General features: G+C 40.6%; 1 protein-coding gene across 4 annotated transcripts in view; it reads left to right on the top strand.

Moving 5' to 3' along the window:
- RGL1 (ral guanine nucleotide dissociation stimulator like 1) overlaps nucleotides 1–26,703 on the top strand; it is a 90,334-nt gene that overhangs the window by 19,086 nt on the left and 44,545 nt on the right. For all 4 annotated transcript variants that reach the window (XM_026101014.2, XM_064515575.1, XM_064515576.1 and 1 more), the window contains one exon: nucleotides 20,434–20,642. In XM_026101014.2, coding sequence (XP_025956799.1) covers nucleotides 20,434–20,642 — 209 coding nt within the window. The remainder of the gene's footprint in view (nucleotides 1–20,433; nucleotides 20,643–26,703) is intronic.

Here is a 26,703-nt window from a genome sequence, read left to right as displayed (position 1 = left end):
GCTTGGGCAGATGCACAAGAAGATTACAAAGTGAAAAGGAAGCAGAGTTTTCAAACTGCTGTGAAGTTGCTTTGTAGACCTCCCCCTTAGCCAGCCAGAGTGCTTTATCTCGCCCATCCAGGGGTTAGGGAGGGGTGGGTGAGCCGTGTCCAGCACTTGAGGAGTCTGAGGGGAAGCAGGAAGGAATGAGTCTTTGAGACTGGAGAGGCTCCCTAGGGCTTGCAAATATTTCTCCTAACAGAGTGCTTTGCCTTACCCTGCGAGGAGTGAGGAAGAGACCTGCGCTCTGCCTCCGAACAGAAAGCTTTTATCAGGGCAGGTTATAGGAAGTGCAGCCAGCAATGGGAGTGCTCCTAAGCCTCTATACAGTGCAATAGCCATATAAAGCCTGTGTCTTCACATATTAAATGATTGCTAAGCTTTGGGAGAGTCATCAAGTCTCAAGTTTCTTGCTCTACAGATGGATGGTTGCTCTTTGTGTCTTAGATATCCAGATAACAGTGAAATAATCTGCTCCCTCATGGCCAGTGCTGTCTGACTCAGTTAGCCATTGGTTACATTTGTAGAGCAGATTTTAAACACGTTTTTTCTTTTTGCTTTGTTTTTTGGCCCCAGCTAAACTTTTGGCCCTTGCATTTGCTCCATCAGGGGTTGATTCAAAATATTATTTGTCTCAAGATATGTTTGATGCTATGACATTGGGCATATAGCTGAACACACTCCTTGGAAACTGTAACATATAAATGAATTGCTGTAAAAGATATTTTAATGATAGATTTGGTGCCTTTCAGTTTTGGGCCTTTCAGATTTTTTTTTTTTTTTTTAAACACTGATAGTATTTGATTACCTTTCCTGAGAATTTTGTGTGTTGCATTCAAAACTGAATTGGGAATAATTGTCTCGCACTACAAGATGAGTATGACCACATGTTTGGCTTCTAAACACCTCTGCAGTCACATACATTGGCAAAAAGCTTGTGCTGGAGTGTTCAGTCAGAAAAAGCGTTACAGAAACTTCAGTCTAACTAATCCATATCCCATTTTAGGGTATAACCTTCTCTTTGGTGACTTGAAAAATATCTCAGAAAGTAAGATTTTCTTTTTAGTTAGGTTTGTTTTTTTTTTTTTCTTTCCAACAGTGGCCTGCAAAATATGGGTTGAGATTTAGATGGTGCCTGGAACCATCAACAGGAACATCCAGAGGCTCAGATTTTTTCTGAGCTGTGCTCCTGTCTTCCCATGTACCTTTCTGAGCCAGCTCTGTGTTCTTCTTTTATCTTACTCAGGTGTTCTTGTCAGGTGTAGCTTCCCATGCAGTCAGGAGGCAAGGACTTTGCTGATTTTTGTCCTTGTTGCGGCTTGCTGCTTTGTCTCTGATTTATACTGTATGTTCGTCCCTTTTGGCTAAGTAAGACCCTCTGGAATGGGATTTCTGCAGCTTCTCCCTGCTGCCCAGACTAAGACAGGGTATATGTTTGGCAAAGGCAGAAAAAGGGATCCCAAGGAACTGATAGGCAGTATCCTCACAGGAACCTGGTTGCACTGCTGTCTACTAAGGAGAATATTTCTCCTAGGCACTCTTCTCTGAGGAACTGTCTTGGAGATGGGGAAGGAAAGAAGATGGGGAAGACAGTGCTGCCATTGATTTTGTGTAGGGGAAGATGCCTCTTAACTGTTGAAGGCCCACGGAAAAGTTATATAGGAGATTTCAGAGAGAACCAAACAGTTTTTCCCATGGACAGGTATATAGTGATCAGAAGAAAGTCTTGGAATATCATTGAGCTTGAATTGCTGTTGTAGGTAGGCTCTTTCTTCTTGCCCTTTCCTTCAGTCGTGGTCATCATTGTACCATAGCCCTTGGTAATGACTCTTTTTGGTACATTTTTCTCCTTTCCAGTTCAGGGATACATCTCTGCTCCAGGGGTCTTCCAAGTAGCACTCCTATGTGCAATTATAGGCTTGGTAATACAGTCTGTGTATGGGATAGACACTCAAAAATGAAACCGGAGTTTGGTGTGAGTTTTAAAATGGAAGCCTCAAAAATTACTGCCTTTACTTTCCCAGTCCCAGCTACAAAATGCATAATTAGAAGGGTAACTAGCTTTATAGCACAGTATCATGCTCTCATTTGAGCTTAGTCTTGCATTCCAAACTGTCAAAGCCTGGCAGGATTGCAGTGCTTTAATCTTGCAGTGTTATTAACACTGTGCGAGGCTATAGGATACTCTTGTGAGGCCGTGCAGAACTAGGGAGAGAGACGCAGGAAGCCTGCCTTCCTGCAGGACTGTGCAGAGGCATCTCCTGCTCATGATCATTGTGTTGTGTAGAATAGCAAGAAGGAAGGGAGGCCTCAGAGTAGAAAATGTTGCTCTGGACTGCGCTGTTAGTATGCTTTTAAATTGTCCAGTTTTTGCACTGTTTGCGCGTGACTGCAGTTTGGAATCTTACAGCCACACTACTTAGGAAAACTTATTTTGGCATGCTTTCAGTTAACCTGTGACATGTAGGAATATAACAATACCCTGTACTATAATTGATCTCCACTGGGAATTTGTCTGATAGCCAGTGTGCCAGTCTTCCTAAACAATGCTTCTTGGATGCTTCTCCCTTAACTGTTTTGCGGCTCACATCATTGAATTTTATCTTGCTTGTTTTTTCAAGAAGAAATAAATGACAGGAGTAACCATAAATTGGCGTACTATAAAAGAAAGTGGCATTTTCTTTCTAAATGTTGTAAGATCTAGGTCACTTGTTGGGTTAAAGAAGTGTTGGCAAGGAGTGTGGCTATGTGTCATCGGAAAGCCTGGGAGAAACAGTGTACGAGCTGGACTGAGATGCTGTAAAGAGAATAGCCCTGGAGAAACCATTAGTTTTACAGTTTTGGTTTTGGTGTTTGCATTTAAGAAACAGGCTGAAGCATTGCGAGCATGTTAGTCATGCTTGAATTTAAATTTAGCCTTGGTAAAGCTAATTAAAAATATGTTTAGTGACAGTGTGTAAATGCATGCTTTGAACTTGTATCTTTTACTATTCCTGTGGAAATCTGTTTTCTAAATATGTTGCTTCCTGTAATAGCACTGTAAGGGTACAGCTGCGTGAAGAAATTGTCACAGAACAAGCAGCTCATGGCCTAGCCCCTTGAAGAAAGTGGGGTAAGCTGCCCTGTGTGGAAGGAGTAAGTGAGTGCTAACTCGATGTAAATCACATTCTCGCTTTGCTTTTTGTGGCCATTATGTAGTATCTTGCAAACCAGAGAAAAATTAGGCCTGATGTCTTAGTGCTGTTTATCACCCCTGGTAAGATAGTATCAGAGTTTGTAGAACATTATCTTTATGCACCAGACATGCTTGTTTGTTTTTTTGTTTTTAATACCAGAAAAACAGAATGTCCCACTGGCATTTGAAACATTATATCCTTTGGGGATCATTCAGTCAGCAGCAATGCTCCTCTTGTCCAGTGAAAGCAGACCAGGTTGATAGAACATTCTTAAAACACTGGAATAGTATTTGGATATGTTTTATTTGCAAGCTTTTCTGTATCTCATAGTATTTTAGTACATATACATCTCAAGCTCCTAAAGGGCTGAGCAGTTGAGCAGTAGTTACCTCCAGGGACTTTTTGCCATCGTTTACCCCTGCAGTCTCCCAGGACCTCTTTTGTCCCGACTCTCAAAAAATACAGCCTCTTTCCATGTTCAGCGACCATACAAGCTCTTGATGTGGCTTACAAATTTTCATAGGTGCTGTACCCGCACGCAGGATTATATTTAGGGCCGAACTATATAAAGTCCATTTTTACACCTTTTGGAATAAGACTTTTACTGCAGTGTGTGAGAGTTTAGTAAAGTCTGTAAAGTTTTAGAAGACATTCAGTGAGGAATTCTGTTTTGGTCATAGAAGTCAATTTACTGTTTATGGAAATCGTTCTACCTTGGACCAAAATGAATTCACATTAGTGACTGAATACAGCTGCTTTGTAGCTCAGTTCAGCACTATGCCACCAATAATTTAGGGACCGAAAGGAAAGCAGAAACATATCCAATTGAAATGATAGTGATCTTGCATTCTGACCAGCATCTTTCATCCAAATGGCTTTCAAAACGTGGCCGCAAACTTTCACCAGATGGGCTATGTGAAGTATGTTGTAGTGTAACATAGTACAAATGGTTTATAAGCATGCATTTGGGTGGGGATCATAACTTGGCAGCAGTGTCGTAACCTGGGGTTTGGAATAGTTCCACTTTACTTTAGGAGGTGGGAAAAAGAGGAGGCAAATATTTCTGGGACAATAAGACTTTAAGACTGTTATGTTTCTGAGGTTGTTGAAGTGTTGGAAAAAGTTATGGAGGAGATGGATTAGCTGTCAAAGGTGCATGATAGTATTTATTTTGTGGCTTCGTAGTGTTGTCACATGGATATCTTCTCCACATGTGGCATACATGCAGGAAGGAGCAGCTGGTTAACAAGGCCCAGCAGCACATTGAAACAATTCAGGACAGGAAGTGAACTGATTGGAACCACCTGGGGAGAAGTTCTGGACTTCTGCGAATCCAGAGAGTCCTGTGGAAATACTTGCTCTCTGTGCAACAGCAGTTGTGAAAGCAACCTCGACTGTTGTAGTGGCCACGGGAGGAATGGAGTGAAGCTTAGAAAATACTATTGAAGATGTTGCAGTAGCACCTCACTTCTTGATTCTTGTTCCCTTATCTCAAAAATAAGGGAACTAGAAAAGGGCTCCACAAATGGGAAGGATTTGCAGGCATTAGGAGACACTGAAAAGATGATGATTGTGAAATCTAGGTCTTGGTGCAACGAGGGTTGATGCAGCTTTAACGATAAGCGCGTTTGTTAAATCTGTAAAGGATTGGGGCTTGATACTGGCAATGAATAGGAGGGTACAGCAATGGTATTTAGAAGAGTGAGTGGAGTAGGGATGCTTTGTCTCCAGGGAGCGTTCAGTGGTATTGAAAAGCAGTTCACTTAAAGTGAGGGGAAAGAAGAAATGTGCTTTATATTGCACATAATTAGCCTAAAGGACTTGCTGCTACGAGTAGTTGAGTAGTTGAGCTTAGAAGGATACAGAAAAGATTAGACGTTTATATAAATAATGAGAATAACCACATTAATACTATGTGAGATTTAAAATCCAAGGCATGTAACTTTGTGATTTAGGTACAACGCAGACTTCCTGCAGTTAAGAGTCTTTTCCTGTAGACTGGTTATTCTGTCTGTTCTGGAAATGTCTTCACCTTCCTGTATAGCATCTGGCTGTTGTCAGAGGGAAAAACCTCTAGTTTAGTCTAAAATCACTATTACTATGGGTTGCTTCTTAGGAAGTTCTGTTTTCAGTTTGTTTGCAACAAATATTTCATGAAGCAGAATAAAATTGGATACAGGCAGTCATGAAAAGGGTCATGAGAGCTATAATGTTTAGAAGGTGTCAGGGCCATATTGCAACGTAATCTGGGGGTTTGTCGTGGGCCTGTTTTTCAGCTGCTCTGCAACCTTGTTCTGGTCAGTCAGAACTTTGGGTGCTCAGATCCTGCGTGTGTTTGTGTGTGTGTGTGTGTGTGTTCAACAAAAGCCTGTGTCCATGCTGTTTTAGACTCTGAGTGTAGGAATCGTGTGGGTTGCCCTTTGCTTTTCCCCATTCAACTTCATAATTGCCTTTGTGAAAATAAGGCAGCTAGAACAGAATATAGTACTCTACATGTGGTCTCATCAGAGCTTCTATGCAGTGAAAGAATAATGTCCTTTGACTCGGTTCAGTACCCTTTATTTATACTTTGCGGAATTGTTTGCTTTTTGTTGCCGCTTTTAAGCGTTGTGCTGAAAGATTTAATGTTCTGCCTACTCTATCCCTTCAGATCTTTTTTCTGATCTGTGTGCCACAGTGTGACCTTTGAGGGTAGTACTTTCCAACAGACTTTTTTGCTAGCCTCTACATTTGGTCGCATAAGCCATCTGTTGCCCATCAGAACGCAGGTGCCCTTTGACTTTGACAGCTTTGGCAACCGCAGTGAAACTTTGGCAGCCTCCACCTTAGGTGTGAAGCCTTCTGCTGTTTTGTGTGGTAGCATTCATCCACCTCTTTCTTGCTCTGTTAGGCTACAGGGTTACAGTCTGATGGAGTTTTTGGTGTATTTGCTTGTTTATGTTTGCACCGATATCAAGTTATGTCCAGATTTTTGCAATCACCTCTGTAGCTCAGCCCTACACCAGTGCAGAAGTCATTGCGTACTTCAGACGCAAGTGAAATTTTTAGCTGTGTACCCATCGCTGCCACTTCTCCAGTTGTCTCCCATGACTTAAAGTGAAATCTTTACCAAGGATAAACTGGTTGCTGCATATTATACTGAGCACATGAATTAGTTATGTATTATATAGGTAAGCCCTGTTGTATCAGTTTAAGGACAATCCTGATACTGTGTTTAGAAAGCTATTGCAAGTCAGGAGTCCTGTGCTCATTTTTCATTTGCTAATGACTCACGCTGTGATTTGAACTGGCCAATCTATCTCTTGGGGTTTTAATTTTCTCAGCTGTAATATACTTACTCATTTTGAGATCTGGTGATCCCGTGTAGTGCAGAGGCAAACTATTGTGCTTTATCATCCCTGTATAGTATTCAAACCTAAGAGAGAGAAAGCTGTGCTGGAGACTTGAGAAAAGTGCTGCACCAGAGCAGGAATCCTCCTGATGTGCCCTGGGCTCTGTTGTATGTTCTTTCCTTTTGAAATTTTGGAGAGAAATGCACTCTGCCTCATACAGGTGCAAGCTCGACTCTTCCAATCTCTTTAGTGAAGAGCAAGATTATTGATTGAGACACCAGTTTCTCCCTCTTTCTAAAAGCTTCCAGCTATAGCCCCGCAGTGCGCCGTGCACCATGCGGAGGAGTGTCTCTTCTGGGCGGTGGGCTGCTCTCTCGGCACTCGGGGTGACTCCAAGTGCTGGCTTGGTTCTTGAAGCCGCAGCCTACGGACTGCACCTAGCAGTGCCACCACTGAGCCACAGTGACACTAATAAGGTGTAGGCATTTAAAATGCTTTCTCTGAGTGATCCTGTTATTAGATTCTGTTCTTTCATCTTTCTTCCCACCTTTTAATTCTGGAAGCAGTTTAATTCTAAAGGATTATTTTCTTTCCCCTCCTACCACCTCAGTTGCTTTTTAGAGCTGCCTTTCTCCTTACGAAGTTTCAGCCTTTTCCCCAGTCAATAGCTCAATAGTTCTTGGAAATTCACGGGTTCCTTGTGTTAGTATATAACAACATATTTTTATAATAAAGTGGTGCTCTTTATTCAAAGATCTCAGAATGGTTAAACAATGTGAAACAGCTGACTGATTTGAGATAGGTTATAATTATCGCAGCTGCTGGGCTTCAGACTGGAGACTTGTGATATATCTTGTGCTATAGCTTAGACTTTGTGATCTCAATGGTTCCTCCTGACGTTAAAAACCAGGGAGTATCTGTATACCATGACACGGAAATAGACCATCCCATGTTAAAGAGCTGTCTAGAGTTTTATTTCCCTCTAGATATTGGGAGATACAGTTTATGCCCCACATTTCTATTGAATCATATTGAATTAGTTTGGCTCAAATCAAGTGTTTGTAGTATCCATGTGGATGGAACTTGCTGGAGGAGGTGGTAACACTTCAAAGCTTCCCTGGCATTGGGATGCAAATGAGAGCTCAGTACACCTTTCAGGGTTAACCGATTTCCTCAGTGCAAAAGAAATTAGTTAACTAGATGCTCCTGAAGTGCACTTGGAAGTCAGTTTAAATATTACATGCACATCCAACAAGAAAATGATTATGAAGATATGCCTACGCATCCTTTTGTCTGCTTGCTTGGTTTATCGTAATTGCTGTCCCTACCTGCTGTGCAGTTTGTCTTTTCAGAGTAGAAACCCTTCAGGGTAGGGAGGGTGTCTTTTCTTTGACGTGGCAGCCGTTGTGCTGCTATTGGAAATGTTTCATACATAACAATAATGTACTTCATTTGGAAGTCAGATCTTACACTTTTACGCTGCTCCTGTTGAGTGCCTCAGATTGATGCTGGGTGTGCTCTCGGGTCTGCTGGCTGCATTTTGTGTACGAACTCTTGCACACTTAATTGAACCATGAGGCTTGCATTCTTAGTGCAAAAACAATCTTCTTGTTAGGACAATATCAGGTGGCCAAAGAGTTGGAGCAGGACAGAGAAGAGCAGACATATGCTATTAAATCCTGCTGTGTAATTAAACAAGAACACCCCCTAACCCCCCAAAAAGGAAGAAAGAACAATAACATGGAGGACTTCTGTTTTATCTCATAACCTGAAGTTTATTTTGCTCTTTCTTTCTTTCCCCCTTGGCTTGTAAGCTATACTACTTTTGCATATCTAACTCAATACTTTCATGTAATTAAGTGTGTGTTTTGGTTTGTGTGTTTTGCCTAAGAGATTTGAGTTCATCTCAAACATTGCGTTCTTAAACTGAAATGCACGTCCACAGAGGGTTCAGCACTAGCTCAGGTAATCAGTGCTACTTTCTGTTATGTTAGAAGAGATGGATTAGTGGCCAGGTGCTGTGGTTATACGAATGCAGTAGTTTGTATAGGTATATGGTATGTTTGTTTGTCATATGCTTATGCAGTTTTTCATACAAAATATAGCATTTATTATAGAGACTATACCTATAGAACTGGCCCAAGGGTGCTGCCATTGCACGTATGGTACTTACATACATGCATGTATTCAACATATATTTAGAGAGAAAGAATGCGTGTGTGTACGAGAGAGAAGAATCCTAAGAGCCTCCATAATCAGATCCCCTGTGATGTCTAGATAATGTACTAAAAATGCAGTTTGGCCTAAGGGAATGATTGAACTAATATTTTTGGACTCTTCTAGTGCTTAAATAAATGTTCAAGCTGGAAACTTTTAATATTAGGTAACATTATCGTACTATTACTGCTTTCTTCACTCAAGCCTTGCCCTGGAGAGAACTCTTAGTTTCAAAGTAAAGGGTAGTAAAAAGCACAGCCATCGAAATGAAGAGTTTAGGTATGTATTCGTGCTGTGGTCATAAAAATTGTTTGATGATGACCTATTTCTTTTCTTAAAGGCTAAAAAAAAACTTGGCAATAGAGATTGCTCATTGCACACAGTAATTACTATGAAATATGTAACAAAATTTCCTTGATTTTTTTTCCACTAAATACCTTACAATTTCAGTTCAGTTTATTTTAAAATCCAAATCAGAGCCTTCTGCTAAATATTTTCTCCTCTGTCAAAACGCATTTCATCTCCCTGCACCTAGTTTTATTTCACAGCTCTCCATGCAGTTAAAACCTGTCACTCCTGCCTTGTTGTTTACATTAATTTCCTGAGTCTCTGTAATTTAAATTTCTGTGTACTATTTGAGTAAGCTTTATAATTTGTGAGGAAAGCCAGCGATTCAGTTGGGATGAATAAAGCCATATTGGCTTATGTAACGTGTATTCATGTTGCTATTATGCAACAGAATTATTACTTGTGGCATCTTTAAATCCGTTTTGAGTTCAGCAGTGTTGCCTGCTGTCTCATACAGGACTTTCTTTGTTTCTACTGACTGAGCAGAAAGTGATGATGAGCTTCACAATTAAAATAAATTACATTCTTGGAAGGGAAAAAAAATACTGTGACTTCTCGCAGAAAAAATTTACTGTTTTTGACTACCAGCAGTATAAGCACTGGTGAAAAATGATCTTTACAGTTTTTTTTAATGGTCAAAATGCAATTTTTTCATGTTGACCTTGTATTTTCATAAAATGGCATGGCTCTTGCCATATTAAATCTGTGTGTTAGTGCTGGTATTAAACAATCCTTCTCTTCACAGCATAAAATACAAAATGCAACATATTTTGCTTTAGCATTTTTCATGGAAGGATCGTGGCAAATTGTTCCACAGACCAATGTTTCACAGACAAAATTTATATGACGATATTCTCATATTTCTTTGTGTAGACATAGAATCTTTGTCATCTTTAACATCATGGCAGCTTATAAATAGGAGGATAATGTAGAATTGTCAGCTTGCATGTGGTAGTGATTGCAGCCGTGCTGGTACTATAGCTGTAGTAAGTGGTGTCAGTTATTCGCTTGTACTTGAAACAATACTGTGGTGTCTAGTGTTCTCTACCCTATATTACCTTGGCTTTGTGGTACCTCTGTTACTCATCCCTGGATGAGGAGACTAGGACGTAAGCCTGGCAGGGACAGGGTTACATGTGAAGACTTGCAGGACTAAGCTTTCAATTTCAAGGTGGCGTGTGAACTGTTTATGGGCTTGGGAGATGATTTAGCAGCTGTATTTTTTTGTTTGTTTGTTTCTATCTAGGGTGATGCTGATGTAGGTGCCTCAGACAGGGAGAAAGGCCCAATGCATAGGCCTTTTAAATCTAGATTAGTTTAAAATACCAGAAGATATTTTGTATAGAGACAGTGTTATTGTGACACATCCTTGGATCGAGTAACCTAATTGGTACTAGTTTATACAGTCTGCCGTGTATCAAGTTCTTAACATTTGCATACAAAGGAAGTCCTGGAAGGACTAACGGGGACTAACATGTGCTTTTAGGTCAGTAATTTAGCCTAAGCTGCTTAAGTCATTAAAGTAAGGAAGGTAGGTTATTACCTATACATGTTCATTAGAAATGGGCTTAAAGTTGGTCAGTTGACATGGTCTTAGCCGTTTATGCAACATTTTCAGAGTATATTTAGCTGTTCTGTAGATTTAGCCACTAATAATTCTGTTACCACGTGATGGAATGTGTATTCAGCCGGGCAGCTTATGATGCGTATCAGTGTGTCATACAGTTTTACAAGAATACCACAATCTTTTTAAGTATTATTTTCTCAAAGTATGTGCTCATAACTGAGTTTATATTGTTCCGTACTTCTTGTGTCCTTAGCTACTGGCCTGTGATGGTCTTCTGCAGTCAGTCTAATGGCGCAAAAGCTAAGGCCATATCAGAGTCTCTTCTGTTCAACACTTGGGTGTTTCAAGCCTGTGTTAAGATCTAGACCAACTGGTGCTGCATGACATCAGCAGGTAACTCCTCCAAAGGCAGTGAAATGGTTGAGGAGGAACTGAGGATAAGAGCAGGTCTTCACTTCAGTATGAGATGCTTTGTTTTCAAGTTCCCAATAAACCTCATGAAGTAAGCTAGGATTGGGCCTTTTGAGATTAACGTATGGACTTGTCCTGTTTTCAGTTGCCATTTCTTCTGTCTGACTTCTGTCATCTGCTTATTGAAATAAAATACAATGTAGAGATCATATTGGTAGTCTTCTATATCCATTGCACTAACTCAATGTAGAAATAACAGTACGTGGTTCTACAGAGTGCCTGTCATTATAGCCTCTGAAGTACGTCATAGAGGAGGTCAGTATTAATCTGGCTCTTCCATAGTTGGAGAAGCTGAGGTGCACAGAGGTGACTTTCCAGAGTGCTAAGACTCTCTTGACATACCTTTTAATACCTCCTAGGAGGAACTGCTCGTCTTGCGAGACTGATCTGAAGAGCCAAACTACCCACCATCTGCAATGAGCAGACGTTCTGCTTTGTAGAGTTGATGCTTTTGAAAAGAGTTAAAATCAGTGAGCAGAGAAAATAGTTACACTCCCTCTAAAAGGTGAACAGTAGTTTTGGCTAAGCTCAGTGGCGGCCATCAGACGCTTATTTGGCTGTGTCATCTGATTAAGTTAACATTTTATAGAGACAGATGATAACTTCTGGGGTGGGGAGCTTCCTGTTTGATTAGGCTGTGTTTTCAGATAGCCATATCAGAGGCTTGCATTTTGTATGTAAATACTATATTTGCTGTACTGCGAGTGTTAACTGCTGAATAGTCCTCAGATGAAAGGTACTATATGCCTGTCTCCTGGGAACCCTCTATAATCCATACCTGTGAATACTTCTGTTGGTTTTGACAGTTAATCACTGACAGTTTTGTGCAAGTCCAAAGGCTCTGAACAGAGCTCTCTTACCTCATGGAAGTACTGTAAAACTTCACAGCAGTCAAAATATTTTACAGATTGGGCTGATTATTCCTGGCAAAATGGCCAGAAAAAACCCTCTCCTTGCTCTCATTCTGATGCCCTACTCACTTATCTACCTATTATGTTGAGGGTTTATTTAGTGTCAATTGCTCATTTTGGTGACTGAACATTCTGGCATTTCTGTGCACCGAAGAGAGGAGGATGCGCAGTTTTGTAGAAATAATTCCTCTCTACTATGGAAGGGCTTTGGAAAGATACTTGATATGAATCAGGTTGATTTGTTGGCACAGATATGAATCAGGTTGGTTTGTTGGCACAGAAGAATATTTTTAGTAAATGTCATTTGATGGTAGCTATTCCTCAAACAGCATGAAGTAGACATGACTCAGAGTCTTACCTGACTTACTGGTTTCATTTTCTTGGTGTTCTTTTTTAGATTAGGAATTTGCTAAACCTCAGTCCCTGATCAAAACCACCGCAAAGGAATAATATCTGTATATCATTTATAAAAATAATGTGTCCCAGGCATGCTTGTGAGACAACAAAATTGTGGTGAATAGCAGAGTTGTGAAACATGTAAAATGCAAAAATGAAGAGAGTTAAACTCTTCTGATGTTTCAGGTTCAGTTAACTCAAAGGCGGCAGTAAGTGAGATAAGGGAGAAGGGCGAGAAGACTTTTCCTCATTTCTCTTCGAGGTTCTTCTAGGCAGGGGAGAGCCAGAATAAGAAGGTATTTTTGCAGGTAGGAAGCAAAGAGAAGGTAAGTGTGTAAAGCATACAAGATAGCTAGAGATGAAGCTTGAGGCTAAGCAGTGTGCAGTTTCTGGTCCCTTGAAAAAGCTCCTCTACTGCATAAGTTAACCTCTCTCTTCCCAGAGGACTTCATTCTTACTGAATAATATGGCCTATGTTCCTTTGCCGCACAGACGCTGTGAAGAAATGGGCCAAATTCAGAGGAGGAGTTTGTATGTTCTCTTGGCTGAGATTTTTCTACACCATTTATAAGAGTTTGACAATGCCATTTTAATGTAGACCTCTTTGAAGATTCAGCTGCTTTATGCACTTGCTTAAATTCCTTTAGAGGCGTGCAGCAAGAGGTGATGTGTAAATTAGGCAGCTTTGCTTGTGCTTTGATTCCTTCCACATATTTCACTGATAACCACATGAGTCTAAATTTGCATAACTTCAGAAGGTGTGAGAATGCACTGCTCAGCGCCTTAGTATGCATGTTGTTTCTTATTTTCCCTTGAGGGGATTTAAGTAGCTGCAAGGTGCCTGAGTGAAAGGGTTCTAACTGAGCAACAGCACTTGTGTAAGAGGCTTTGGTTTTTTTACTTCTGAATGAGACCCACGGCTTTTGTTACTGTTTGCCAGCTCTTCAGACAGATACGAGGAGCCTGTGAGCTCTAAGGATGCAAGAAAACGAGAATGCCTTTTGTATAATGATTGTGGGATTAATTGGTCCTGGAAACTCTGGGTTGCTGCCAAGAAAGGTTGTTTATGTGGTAAGAGGGGAAAGGAGAAGGGTGGAGCTTTGGAAATTCAGGAATACCCCTAGCTGTTGGATCATAGGAAAGGGCTCATAAAGCTATTTCGGCTGTAATTTTCATTCAGTCAACACGCAGAGTTCTGATCTTCAGCAGCATCCCAGATGAGGAAATGGGAGTTAGCAAAGTGGAGGAAGCGCTACGGAGAGCTCTGCCTTCCTTCTGTTTCCAAATGCACTATACGGTAGAGACTGCTATCCTTGCAAAGGAAAGCATCCGTGCTGCTTGGAGCCTGCAGGCTGCGGGAGATCCTGCCTCTGGTGAACAAAATCCTGCTTCCAAGCCACAGTTTCCCACAGTGGAAATTCTGCTTCAGATTCAGAGGCTCATGGGAGCTGTTTTTGCAGGCTGACAGCTTTCAGCGTAGGGGACGAGGACGGAGGAGAGAGTGGGAAATGCAAGGGAGCCTCTTAAATATTGCTGTTGTTGCAGAACTGATTGCAAGAGGAAGAGTGGATGTGTATGCCAAGGGGCCTATCCTCACAACACTTGAAATGCTTGTGGCCTGATCTGATCACCTGAGTACATTCACTGTTCTTCCTAATGTGTGCTGTTGTGTGGTATTGTTGGTGCAAAATTGCTGCTTTTCAGAGGTTTTTTTTAGTGGCCGCACGTGCGTGTGAAGGGCAGGAGTCACCGTAGTCTGTGCGAGTTTGAGTCAGTGCAGCGTGATGGTCAGCTGCTGCCGGCTGGCATTTTATCTGCTCACATCCATATGGGACAATCCTGTGCGCTTCCTTTCAGGGGGAGCGGACTCAATATGCAAGTTATTCATTAAGATGGTTGTTGGAAGACAATGTTATGTCAAATTAGTTTGAAGTGATTCTTTACAAAAGTACTTGACCAAAGTGAGTAGGAGTCTTACACAGCATTCTAAGGTCTTATTACTGCTTAAGTTTGCTTTTTGCCAGGGGATTTGTTTGGTCTTCACATCTCTCTTGTGCTTCATCTCTCTTGGTACTTTCTTTACGAAATGGGCTGTATCCATGTAGACTTCTTTAAGCGATGTATGACTGCTTGTTAAATGAAGGATATCTTAGTTTTTTTCTTCTCTCAGAAACGTGTTAAGGCTATTTGCATTTCTAAATGTGGGGCTTTTGAGGTTTAATCATTCCATGGTTTGATTTTTGTTGTTCTTACTCTTTTTTTTTTTTTTTTTTTTTTTTTTTTTTTTTTAAGGTGAGCATGGTATTGGTAGGGATTGATATTTAGGCAGAGTGAAATGGAGCAGTCATTCTTGATTAAAGAGTGCCTTATTTTTAGTTACTTTTACTTCTAAGTTATTCCAAATGTAGGCAATTTTATTTGCGTATAAAAGGATCTGGCCAGTAAGTTGTCAAGAATAGCAAGAGTGGAAAACGTATCAATGAAAGTCAAAAGCATTTAAAAATGTAACTGTCAAGATAGCTAAAATGGGATTTACGAGACTGGTTATTTAGGTGTTCTTGAAAATCATTTTGCAGAATTTTTGAATAAGTCTTTACTAAATCAGTAATGTTTTAAATGACTAAGTCTGAAGAATATTTGAAATCTGATTCACTTAGCATTGCTCATCCCATTTGTTTTCTTCCAATATTTTTCTCAGTCTGCCTAATGAAAAGTAATTAAATCAATTTCATCGCATGATTTTCACTTTCAGATGCTGAGCAGGTAATATTTGGGTTGGAAAAAATTGCAGATCAGTGCTTTTTGGTTAAACAAGATTGTTTCTGATGATGTTTCTGAAATAATGGCTGCTGTTCTGTGCGTCTTTTTTTGGGTAGCAGCCTGTTCAGATTTTGAACTAATTTGTGTCTTAGTGATGGTAGTCTGTCTTGCTAAGGTGTATCCTTAACTGAGGAAGAGGTGGAAGAGTGTCATCTCTAATGCCGTTAAAGGCTAACAGATAGCACTAGTGCCTTTGGCTCACGAGGCTGTGGAACCAGGAGCTGCGTTTTGGCTGTTTAACTGAGTGAAATACCTGGCAGCTTTGGGACACGGGGAAGAGCTGCTTTGTTTTTCTGTCCATCGGTAGACAAAATAACAAGAAATCGGTACACCTTAGATAGCCGTTGCAAAGAAGGGCAGGTGGGGAGATGGGATTGTGGTATCAGAGGTTGCATGTGGTGTGTTATCAGATTCATGAAGGGCTGTTGCTTTTTATGCACCTAGCAACAAACTGTGCCAGTAGCACGATGCTTATAACTTAAGACCTGCTCACTCAAGCCCTGTATCAGTGGCCGTTGCAGAAGGAAGAGGTCTGTTGGATGTTACGCTGTTACCCGTATCTCTTCCTCATCCTGCAATTGTGCACATGGATATTTTGTACTTTCACAAAGCCTTGGTGAGTCAGTGCGGTTCTGTGGGGGTTCACGAGCCAGCCTCTGTGATGGCGATTACAAGGTCAGGCCCTTAATTGTAACCATCTTGGAACCAAATTATAGATCCTTCAGTACCAGGCATCTTTGAGGGCATTTGCAGCTGTTTTTGGAGTCAGCTTGTGTTTGAAGGACACTTTTAACCTCACGATTTTTACTCTATATGGAGTTCTCCTGGCTCAGCAAGAACTTTTTACCTGAGTGTGGCTTCGTGCTGTAAGATGATAGTCTTAAAAAAGAGTGGGCTCCTCTGAATGTACTGCACTGCAAGGGATTGGTAAAGATGTTGGAATCACACTGGATCGGTAGCTGCACAGCCTAAAAAATGAACTGAAAGAATATATCTCAGTTTATTCTTCCTACCTTTGCTTTTGAAAGATGCTCTGTATCCTGTAGGAAGCTATTTGGTCATCGGTTGTGCTCACAGATACCAAGGGCAAAATTCTTTGCCTGAAAGAAGTCAAGGTGAGATTGGCTTTTTATAGACTTTATTATTACTAGTACACAAAACAGCGCATAACTTGTGGTGGCTTTAATTGGCCCCACGTAACAGCCATCACTGTCTAGCACTGTCAAAACTTGCCAAAGAGCTTTAGGAGCGTCTTTTAATAGCAATGCATGCAGTATTCCTCTGAGCAGACAGTCGACACAAAAGCAAACATGCAAACTTTTGCCTTTGGTTAGCCTGGTTATGTCAGGGAAGAGATGGCCTCTTGATTAAATCCAGATTGAGCAGTTTCCTGTTAGCATGCAAGCTCGGCCCACGATGTCTTATTCTGAAAGCCTGTTATTGAACTCGTCTGCCAAGTCCTTTTCCTTTTAAACTTACAGGCAGACTTGCAAGAATAATACAAATACAAACAATCTCTAAAAGTCTCTTAAACTGACTTCTAGCAGTTTAATGTTTTGCTGACAAACTCAGTGTTAGTTTTTCAGGGTTTGGGTGTGTTGTATTTTTGTTTATTTTTAAACATTCTCCCAATGTGATGTCTTGATGAAATTGCAATTAAAGGAAAATTTTGTGCATGTATTCATTTCAGAAGCACATTCTTCCCTTGTCTGGCACATCGTGTCAGGGAATAAGAGTTTTTACACACATTGAAAGCAGAATATGGCCTTAATTTAATATGTCGGGGCAGGGGGAGGGGAGGGAATTGGCTGTGCAGAAAATCATACTGTTAAATACAGTGATGCAAATTTTCTTCTCTGTATTCAAAGGGGTTGTGTTATATAACTGGTTATTTTCAAAAAATTATTTTAATCGTAACATGAAAAGCCAGCGATAAAATTCAGTTTTCTCTGTTTTTTCCAAGTTTTGCTTAGGAAAAAGTTTGTATGCAGATTTCTATCGTGGCTTTATTATCTGTTATCATAGATGCATCTTACAATTGGGTATGTAACAAATTATATACCTTTAAAATAGCCATAATGTCTGCAGGACAGAACTGTGCAAGTTACTCTTGTGTAACACCATTAACTCCTATGGAATTGTACTGATGTTTGTAACAGCAGGTTTTGGTGCAATGGTAACGTGCATTGCCTGGTCTACTTATGAAAATACAGTAATCGGTTCATGGCATGAGATAAAGTTACCCATCTGTAACTTCGCGGTCAGTTTGCGCTGACATGGAGTTGCAGTGCTTCCAGAAATTGCCTCCCTGCTCGCGCCCGGCTTCCCTTCTCCCTGTGCTGCCCGGGCGCTGAGCTGGACTGGGGAACTCACCTGGCCTGAAGCAAACCTCTGCACGTGAAGCGAAGGGCTCCCTTCCAGCCAGACTGCTTTTCCAGTCCAGGACACAGCATGAAAGCTGCTTTCAGTGCCTTATTAAACTCCATATGAAATGGTGTCATTTTACGGTTGAGATTTGGCTATATGTTTCCTTGTGCCTCTGCTTACCTACTGTGTCTGTATTCTTTATGATCTGTCGAGGTTCCTTGTGTCTTGATCCTTTGAGATGCTCCCAGCTATTGCAGCACTTCCTACAGACACAAAGGCTACTTTTCTACCAAAAAAACCCAGTGCCTGGCCCCATTTCTAGTTGGAAATTCCAGAACATTGTGGGGTACTGCTAGAAATAATCATTTGCCATGGTCTATAGAGATGTTGAAACTATTACTTGCCGCTCGTTCTTTCCCTGCCTGGTCTATTTTTGTGCAAACAGCAAGTGGTATTTTAATGTTACACCTGAGTTTGTTGGACCTCGTTGAATTAGGAAACAAGGTGTCCTTGTGCAAGAATTACGGAGCTTTAGACTAATATTAAAGATGTTTATATTCTCTAAGAGAAGAAAGGATTACTATTATAAGTGGTTTAAAAACAATAGAAGGTAGGGTAGTGATATAAGCATGAAGTAGATGAGTTATCAGTTCTTAATTACTTCATGAATTAGATTGTTCTTCTTTGTGTATTGACAGTATAGCCAGTGTAGTCAAGAAGAAGAAATATTAAGGACTTTTTTTAATGTCCTTAGTCTAGTACCAACATGTTAACATTTGGCATGTTATTAGCCTTGTTGTTTCTAACTCGTATGTTATTAGGCAATTTCCGGAGTAAACCTTTGATCAAATGGACCTTGAGACTGAACTCAATGTTCACTCCTGGAGGTGTTTCTTCAGATGCATTGGAGACATGGTCAAGAAACCATGGAGAAACCCAAAATATGGATTGTATTGTTATTTACTTAAGGAGTCTCAATCTAGTGCAGTTAGTCCAGCAACTCTGTGAATACTGACTCAAAATTCAAAACCCAGAAGAGCTGTTAAATCATAAATTATTGCTGTGGGAAATCTGACGTAATGATATCCCATTACTATTTGTGTATCATGATACACCAGAAACTCTTCCCCAGGAAGGACAGGTTGTGATTCAGAAAGAGCATCAACACAGTTGAAAGCTTGCCGTGAGTGTGTGCGTGCAGGAGGAACTCTGCTGCGGAATAATGCTGCAATGGAGATGGGATGAACGCCAGTTTTCTTTCGAGATTGCAGGAGAATTGATGATGCAAAGACCTTACTGTGTTGTCTGTTCTTGGCCAGGACAAGTTTATTTCCTGCAGTATTCTTCTACTGATATATTCAATCTAGCTTTAAAAGATTTAGGAAAAGTTTTAGGAAAACGCTTGAGGAATATTTCATGATGGCCTAACTTTTCCTTTGTATAATCCCATTAATTCTGGATACATACGAGGCCTACCTTAAAACACTTTCTGAACCCAATATGTGTGAATTATAGTAACTTTGAAAAGCTATTTCATTCATTCAGATAACCTTCCAAGGGTTTATGTACATCACTCGCATAGTGATTCCTGTTGGGGGTTTTTAATAGGCTTTTTCTTTCCACTTATGGGTGCACACATTCAGGCTCAAACCTTCTCTTTCTCTTAAGGAAAATGGCTTTTTTTGTTCTTGGAAGTCTATTAGCGTTAGTGTTGCGTGTGTTAAATAGTGATCAAGCACGTAATTGTTATCAAGGTAATGGAGCAAGTGCATCGCAGCCTATTTTACTCAAGCTGAAGGTGTGATGCATCAGTCAGTTTGGTCCCCGCTAACCACAATACTGGCTGTTTTTACGCCGGTGGTCTTGACCATTTTTTCTCCCACAGATAGGCAACTGAAAAGGTAAAGAAAATTTTTTCTCTTAGTTTGCTGTTGATGTTTTTCTTTATACTCCCTTTCTTAAGGCTTTTTATCACACACACTTAGGAAATTAAGTATTTAAAGTAGTCACAAGCATTATTTTCTGAATTGTGCACTAGACAGTGATGTAAATTAAAGTAATGTTTCTAGTTATTTCAGTTGACTTGAAACAGCCTGTAAGCAGTAAAACCAAATGCTGGGGAGGAAAAAAACACAACCTCCCCTCCCTTTCCCACCAAACCTGAGCTCTGTCAACAAATGTTGTACCCAAATGGAAATTGAGAGAGGGCTAAAGGGAAGCCAAAAGGTTACAATGGCAGGCTTGCAATATATCTGTGACAGCTTCCTTGTGAAAAGTAGTATGAAATGTTTCATGACCAAATGTGCTCATGACCTTAGATTTTGTATGCCAGTCCAAGGCTGGCATCTTCACCAAAGGAATCGCAAGTGTTCTGACACTAAAGCTATAATCGGTCTTTGTATTTATTCAGAAATTAAATGAGACAGTGAATCACCAATATTGTTTTCTACAGCAACCTAATTCATTGTGGGATAATGAACTTTCATTTAGATAATAACATATCGTGGGATTACATGACGACTTGATAGCAGTCAGACTCTAAAATATTTTGTGGAGCGTGTCAGAGAAATACTTTAAAGAAAAGTAAACTTACTAAAAAACCTCCATTATTTGATACAGCATTTGGTTTCGGAGAGACAAAATCAACAAAATAGTTTAGTAGGTAAAGAGGGACTCAGCTAGAAAAGAACCCTGTGAAAAGACAGCATTTAATCTATGTTTCATTGTGACAGCTGCATGAGGGATCTGGCTTCCTTGTGATTTTTTGTGTTTCTGTTTTAACTTCGTAGGTTGAAGGGGACCAGTTACCTCCAGGACATACTGTCAGCCAATATGAAACATGTAAGATCAGGACAATAAAAGCTGGAACTTTGGAGAAACTTGTGGAGAACCTTCTGACAGCTTTTGGGGATAACGATTTTACCTACATCAGTATCTTTCTGTCAACATACAGGGGCTTTGCTTCTACTAAGGAAGTACTGGAACTTCTCCTTGACAGGTAAGAGTCAGTAGCTAGTGGAAACTGAGCCTTTTTTACTTGATGGGGCAGGGGATTATCGGAATTTCTTCCATTAGTTTCAATGGACGTGGCCTTAACCCGGTAGACAGATATCAAGAATTCTGGAAAATGCAGTTTCAGCATAAATATAAGCTCAATAAATGCCTTCTGCTCACATCTCAACTCTTATTAAAACATGGTCACCAGACTGGAAAAGTCAGTTGCATCTGGCTGCTGAAGAACCAAACTGGGACCAGCACAAGGAAATTAATGTAGCTGTTTCACCCCCAAAATGGAATGCATGTGCCGCGAAGTCATACCTACCGCACATTTGAGGCTATCAGTATTCCTATATGTTTCTGGGTACTAGTATTTTCAGACCTAATTCTCCTGTTTGGGATCTGCTGGTTTGAATAGGGACTGCACAAACCTAAGCAAAACCACACCATCCCCTACTATTACTTCACGTGAATATGCAGTCATAAATTTTTACAGACAGCATAAGAACCGCTTAATGTTGTAAGAACGGCTTTTATGGTAAGACTATTAAATTGCATCTGCTCTAGCTGCATAAATCCTCAGATGAGCGGTAGTTTGCTGACCTTGAATTCTAACTGAGATGTAGCTAGGTCCGAGGTGATCTTATTTGGGGAGTATATTATCTATTGCGTTTTCAAAATCAAACGTTGTACAGAAATAGTTACTCTGGCGTATAGTTCTTAAAGTAGAGGGCTAGCATTAGAAATCCTAGGTTTTAATTTTGGCTCTCCTGCTAGGTAGATACGGAACAAGGCATATTTAAGCTGTCTGTGCTTCTCTTTCATATCTGAAAAGGAGTCTAATACTACTTGCCTCATAGGAATGTTATGCGGCTCAATTAAAAACGATGTTGAAATGCTTAGCTGCTGGGCCCGCTGTGATTGTAATAACAACTGTGGTTGCTCAAGTAACTGTGAGAACTTCACAGCCAGGTAAGATGTCAGATGAGGAAAGAAAAGCCGTCCTGGGGAGCAGACTGTGCAGTCATATTTACTCTTGTGAACGTTACCTCTCAGTCTGTACCAACTCAGATTGACAATGCGTATTTACAGAGAACTAAAAATGCTGAGGAATTATTTTTTGAAAGAGTAATGCTTTCTGAAAGCCCAGTTTTTTTGATTCTTTGTTTTGGACATAGGTATCTTTCTAGAAAAAATATGAAAGGGCACCAAGTTGATATTGATTACAGCAACTTAAAGCCAAGATGACTGTCAAAGTGACAGCATTTCTTGAGAAACTTTTGCTCTGTAGCGTGTGAATTGCCAAAAGAGCCACAAATTCACAGAAATCAACAGTTGTTTGCATGTACATTGTCACTTTCAGCCACTAATGATCCTGTATGATGTATTTTAATTACTTTTTGTAAGGACACATATTTTGTATTACATATATTACATACATACATACATATATATTATGTAAGGACAAAGGAACTTTACAAAAAAGGTTTGCATAAATAAAAGCAATAATAGTCTTTCCAATGATGCTTTTGCCCAGAATGGATACTTTAACTATTATTTTCCTAGCAGAGCAGTTTTGTTGCTTTGTGTCTGTGGGTTCCCAGACTACTCTTTCATGTCTTTTTGGATTCTTCTGTATTAATTGGTTTTATATCTGGAGGAATTTTCTTTCCATAATCCATGAGAACTTGAGAGTGGCTCAGATGATCCAAATCAGTCCGTCAAAGGTGGCTCTAAGCTTGATGATACAGACCCATCTTTTCAGTTGAAGACTCTTGTGTCAATCTCAGGTGACCTTTTATTTTGTTTCAGAAAGTATCTTTTATGTATTGTTTCTGCAGCGTCCAAGGGAGTTCCGATTTTAGGAGTGTCCCTTCTTAGTTCTCTTGTTGCTACTGAGGTACTTCAGTAATGCCACAACTGAAGCCATGTTGCAATTTTGCATTTTGCAAACCATGTTACAGACATGCTTAAAAGTGTTTGCAAGAGCCCCCACCCTGAAGACCCTCTACTGTCAGGAGGTAACATAGACAAAGCGTGAGAGGACTAGACTACTGCGCAGAAATTTAGGAGTGTACTGAGGCAAAGAGAGAATAAGGATCTTGGCTCACAGTGACTTGGAGTTTGACCTGGGTTTTCCATGTCTATATCTGGTGTTTTTCACTGTCCTCAGGAGAGAAAAAAAGAGCAATTCATATATTGCACCTGTGTAATTTACATAACTCTGAAAGTTCCCGTGCATCTGACAGGCAAGTCTAGAATCTCTTATCAAATCTATTAACCAGAGTTGCATGCTGAACATGTAATGGTTTTGGGGAAAAAGAAATCTTAGTCCTAGGAGGCTACCTCAGGTCCTTAATGGAAGGCCTCTTTGGTCACTGCCGAGCTCCTGGAAAGGGTTAGGAGAGGGCTCTCATAGCTGTTGGTCTGCTGGCCCAGTTTGGTCCTCCTGAGCTGAACGCTGCTGGAGGTCTGACTGAACGGAGGCATGTGAAGTGTCTATCTGCTCCAGAGCTGGGCTGTAACCGCTCATGCTTTTCCTGCTTTGTCATGTAATAGGGAGCATCTGTCTCCAGAACTGTTGATTCAGCCCTTTAATGAATACTGAAATAATTAAATAATCGCCATGCAATGGAGGGTTGAAGAATTTTAAACTCACGGTTGGGACCTCAGAGGTAATCTGTTGCAACAGCAGTCCGTCCTACCGTCATTTAGCCTACTGATAGTTTTGGTTGTTTTGTTGTGTTTCATCGCTAGCTGTTAAAATGTTCAAACTCAAATGTTCAAGCAGGCAGTGCTGAGACAAGGATGATGAAAAGCTGTTTTGGGAATCTTGCTGCCTCACTAAAGTTTTGCTAATGGTTCTGTTTTCCCCCTGTACTTTCCCTTAGGAAAAAGTATCATATAAAACTGAAAAAAGAAACCTACAGGATTAGTAGAACACTGAGGTTATAAAATCACATACTTAAAGATGAGGAAATTGGGAGGAGAAAAAAACTCAAAAAAACCCTCAAGATCTTTGTAAAGTTTACACATCATATGCTGCTGTTTCTACTTGTATACTGCTTTTTAAATGTAGGCATTAATTATGGGATTTTTAAAACAGCCTGAAGAAAGTAATTACTCAGACTGAGAACCACTGGTCATGAGACACCTAAACTCTTTGGGCTCCTGTGAAAATCCCAGCTGAATGCAGTAAAGGCAGCTGTAAACTGTATACTTGGTGCAATTTAGCTCAGTTAACTCTGCAATTATGTTTTTAATATTTTCATATCTAGCTATTAGATCTGCAATATTATAATTAGATTGCAGAACAAAAGAAGTGGCAAGTCTGATTTTTGAGTCTGATCCAATCTTCCCTAAATTTTCCCAGGCGGGCATCAGAGGAATAAAGACAGGAGAAAGCGTTAACTGGAAAGAAATTGAGCAGAGAGTACTTGCTTCTTAGTTGCCTTTGAAATTTGTGCACAGGTGTTTTGTGATGGATTTCCTTTGGGTATTCAGGCAGATAACAGGAAAATTGATATCCTCTTCTAAAAAATGAGGCCCTTGTTGTTCACAGCTGTCTTGGTTGGTGATTGAGGGGCAGGATTTGGGAAGGATCCAGTCTTGTGCACTGCAGTGTGTCCTTGCAGCCTTCTGGGCCTGGAAGGCTCGAGTTCCTGCCCCGGCGGGGTTTTTGGTAACACACTAGCACTGTAGCAGCTCTGCTTTAAGAACATGATTGCCTTTGAGAGGGTAGGAAAGGAGAATAAGGGAAATTCAGATATTGCAATTTTGATCCCACGAATGTACTTAATGATATTATAGCAATGTCTCAGGGAAGTTTCGGTTGTCCGGTTGTTCAGAGTAGCAGCAAGTCAGGAGTGTGCCCAGCTGGTAGGAAATAGGCCCTGCCTTCCTCCTCTGGTGCTGCTTTAAAGAGATGCAAATAGCTGAAAAGGGCAAGATAATATAAGGGAAAGTCTCCTAGAAGACAGTTTACCTTTCTGAGCTCAGTTCTGATCTCTCTGGCTTATGTACCCCTTGGAGCAAGTTATACTGTATCCTTTAGAGGAAGGGCATGTAGGCTGCCTGACCTTGTCAGCGTTATCCCCAGCTTTTTGTAATAAATGATAGAATACCCAGGAAATCCTAGGGCGTCACTGCTCCCTTCCTCCCTCACAAATCTTAGTGTAATATTTAAGAGTCCATGGATGTTTCTCTTGGCTTTTCAAGTATCACAGATAATCTAGAATTTTATGGCTTGGGACAAACTGTAGATTAAACTTAAGATATAGAAGTTGGGATGATTTATGTGCAGCTGTGGAATATGGACTTGAGAAGAAAAGCGGGCGGGCAGTATAATGGAAAAATAGCTAGAGAAGTGGCCAGTAATTGAATTTGGACCAGCTCAGTTTACAACTCTCCATTAGAGTATAATAACTAGGGAAAAGTCTATGTTTTTGTGACTTGCTTGTTAATAAGACTTATAGTAATACTGCAGAGATTAAAGTGGGTGTCAGTGCATAATCTCTCTCTTATGAAGACTTGTATTTTGTTTTCCAGTGAAGTAAAAAGTGATGCAAAGGCCTACCTCTTAAAACAGCAAACAAGATTTTGCTGTTAGTTTTATTTGTGGGAATGTGCGTGTCGTCAGGATTGTTCAGGCAGAAATGCGTAAGTGGAAGCTGGGTAGCCCTTGCGCTGGGTAGCTCTCGAGTCTGGTGCATTCAGGATACGTTGGATTTGCTGTGGATGTGCCCCTTGCTGTGAAGCACCGCCGAAATGTCTGCATATACGCATTAGATGCGCACAAATTCTCATCAGACAAGAAGAGCGTGTCCTGGGAAATCCGGATGTTTTGTGCCCTAAGCGTGGGGGCCTGCTTGTTGTTAAGTGTGGCCTGCATGGTATCCTGTGCCATGCAGCGCAAGCTGAATTTGGGGCATGAAACATTCTTTCTGGCCCAGAAAGGTGAGATGCTTTTGCCTGAGTGGTGGAGACAAATGAAAAAGCAGATGCCATGCTTTAGAGAGACTGATGTATTAGGTCAGGAAAAAAAAGGAACTTTTCATAGATGTGAATAATTTGGAATAATGTGTACTTTCATTAAATGAGTCTGCACTGTGGTAAGGTTTTGTGAAATCTTCTGGGGGAAAACCATTTCCCTAGCTTGGGCCTTTACTCTGATAAAGTAAGCAGGGGTGTCGTGCCCTGCAGCGTGTGAGGTTTTACAGCCGTCGGTAGTTCAGGGGAGGCCTTTTGAGGCTGTGCGCTGCGATTCTCATTTCTTGTGAGGCTGTAGCGGAGTTGGTGGTTTCCTCTCTCCCTGTCTGGTAGGGCTAAGGGGACACGCATGTTTCTCGTGCTGCCTTTAATCCTCTTCACATTATGTAGGAGAGCAGGAGGATGTCCTCCCAGAGCTAAACACACATGGATTCAGTTATTTCCCAGCAGGAATCACACAGTTGCATGGTGCTAGTGCTTGCGGTGGCTTTAGCTCCCACATCCTGCGCTGGTACTGTCATCGCAGAAACACACAGGCCAACGGGGCGGGGAGAAAACCTCTAAAGGCGGATTCTGCCCTGCGTTACATCCACCGCAGCGGGTGGAGTTGCAGAAAGTGTCAAGGCATATGAAAAGGTGTAAACTGTTGATGTAAATTACTTTAATACACTCTCTTTAATATTTCTGTCTTTAGTATACTGAGATTGCATTACTTGCTCTCAGAGAAACTTTTAATATTTCTTGGAGATTGCAAATAAATCTGTTTCTTTGTTTGTTTGTTTTAGTGAATTCAAATTAAGTTTTTGCTCTCTATTAAATCTGAGCCTGGAGCCCTATTTATTATTTTGGTTGTATACCAATTTTCTTTTAACATAGAGTAGAAGTGAAGCTAAACACAATCTTGGGCTAAAGCTTAAAAGTCAAAATAAATGCAGTCTTGGGCTTAGGCTAGTGAATTGAAAAGTGAGGAGAATAAAAAAGCTTGTATTTTCAAAGCTATTTAAGGGTAATTGGACATCCACATCCCTTTAGTATTCATGGAAGCTTGGCATCTAAATGCACTAGACAGCTTT

The sequence above is a fragment of the Dromaius novaehollandiae genome, chromosome 8 (genome assembly GCF_036370855.1).
Source record: "Dromaius novaehollandiae isolate bDroNov1 chromosome 8, bDroNov1.hap1, whole genome shotgun sequence".
Classification (NCBI taxonomy): Eukaryota; Metazoa; Chordata; class Aves; order Casuariiformes; family Dromaiidae; genus Dromaius; species Dromaius novaehollandiae.
The sequence above is the reverse complement of the archived record's forward strand: the minus strand, read 5'-3'. Positions and strand labels throughout refer to the sequence as shown.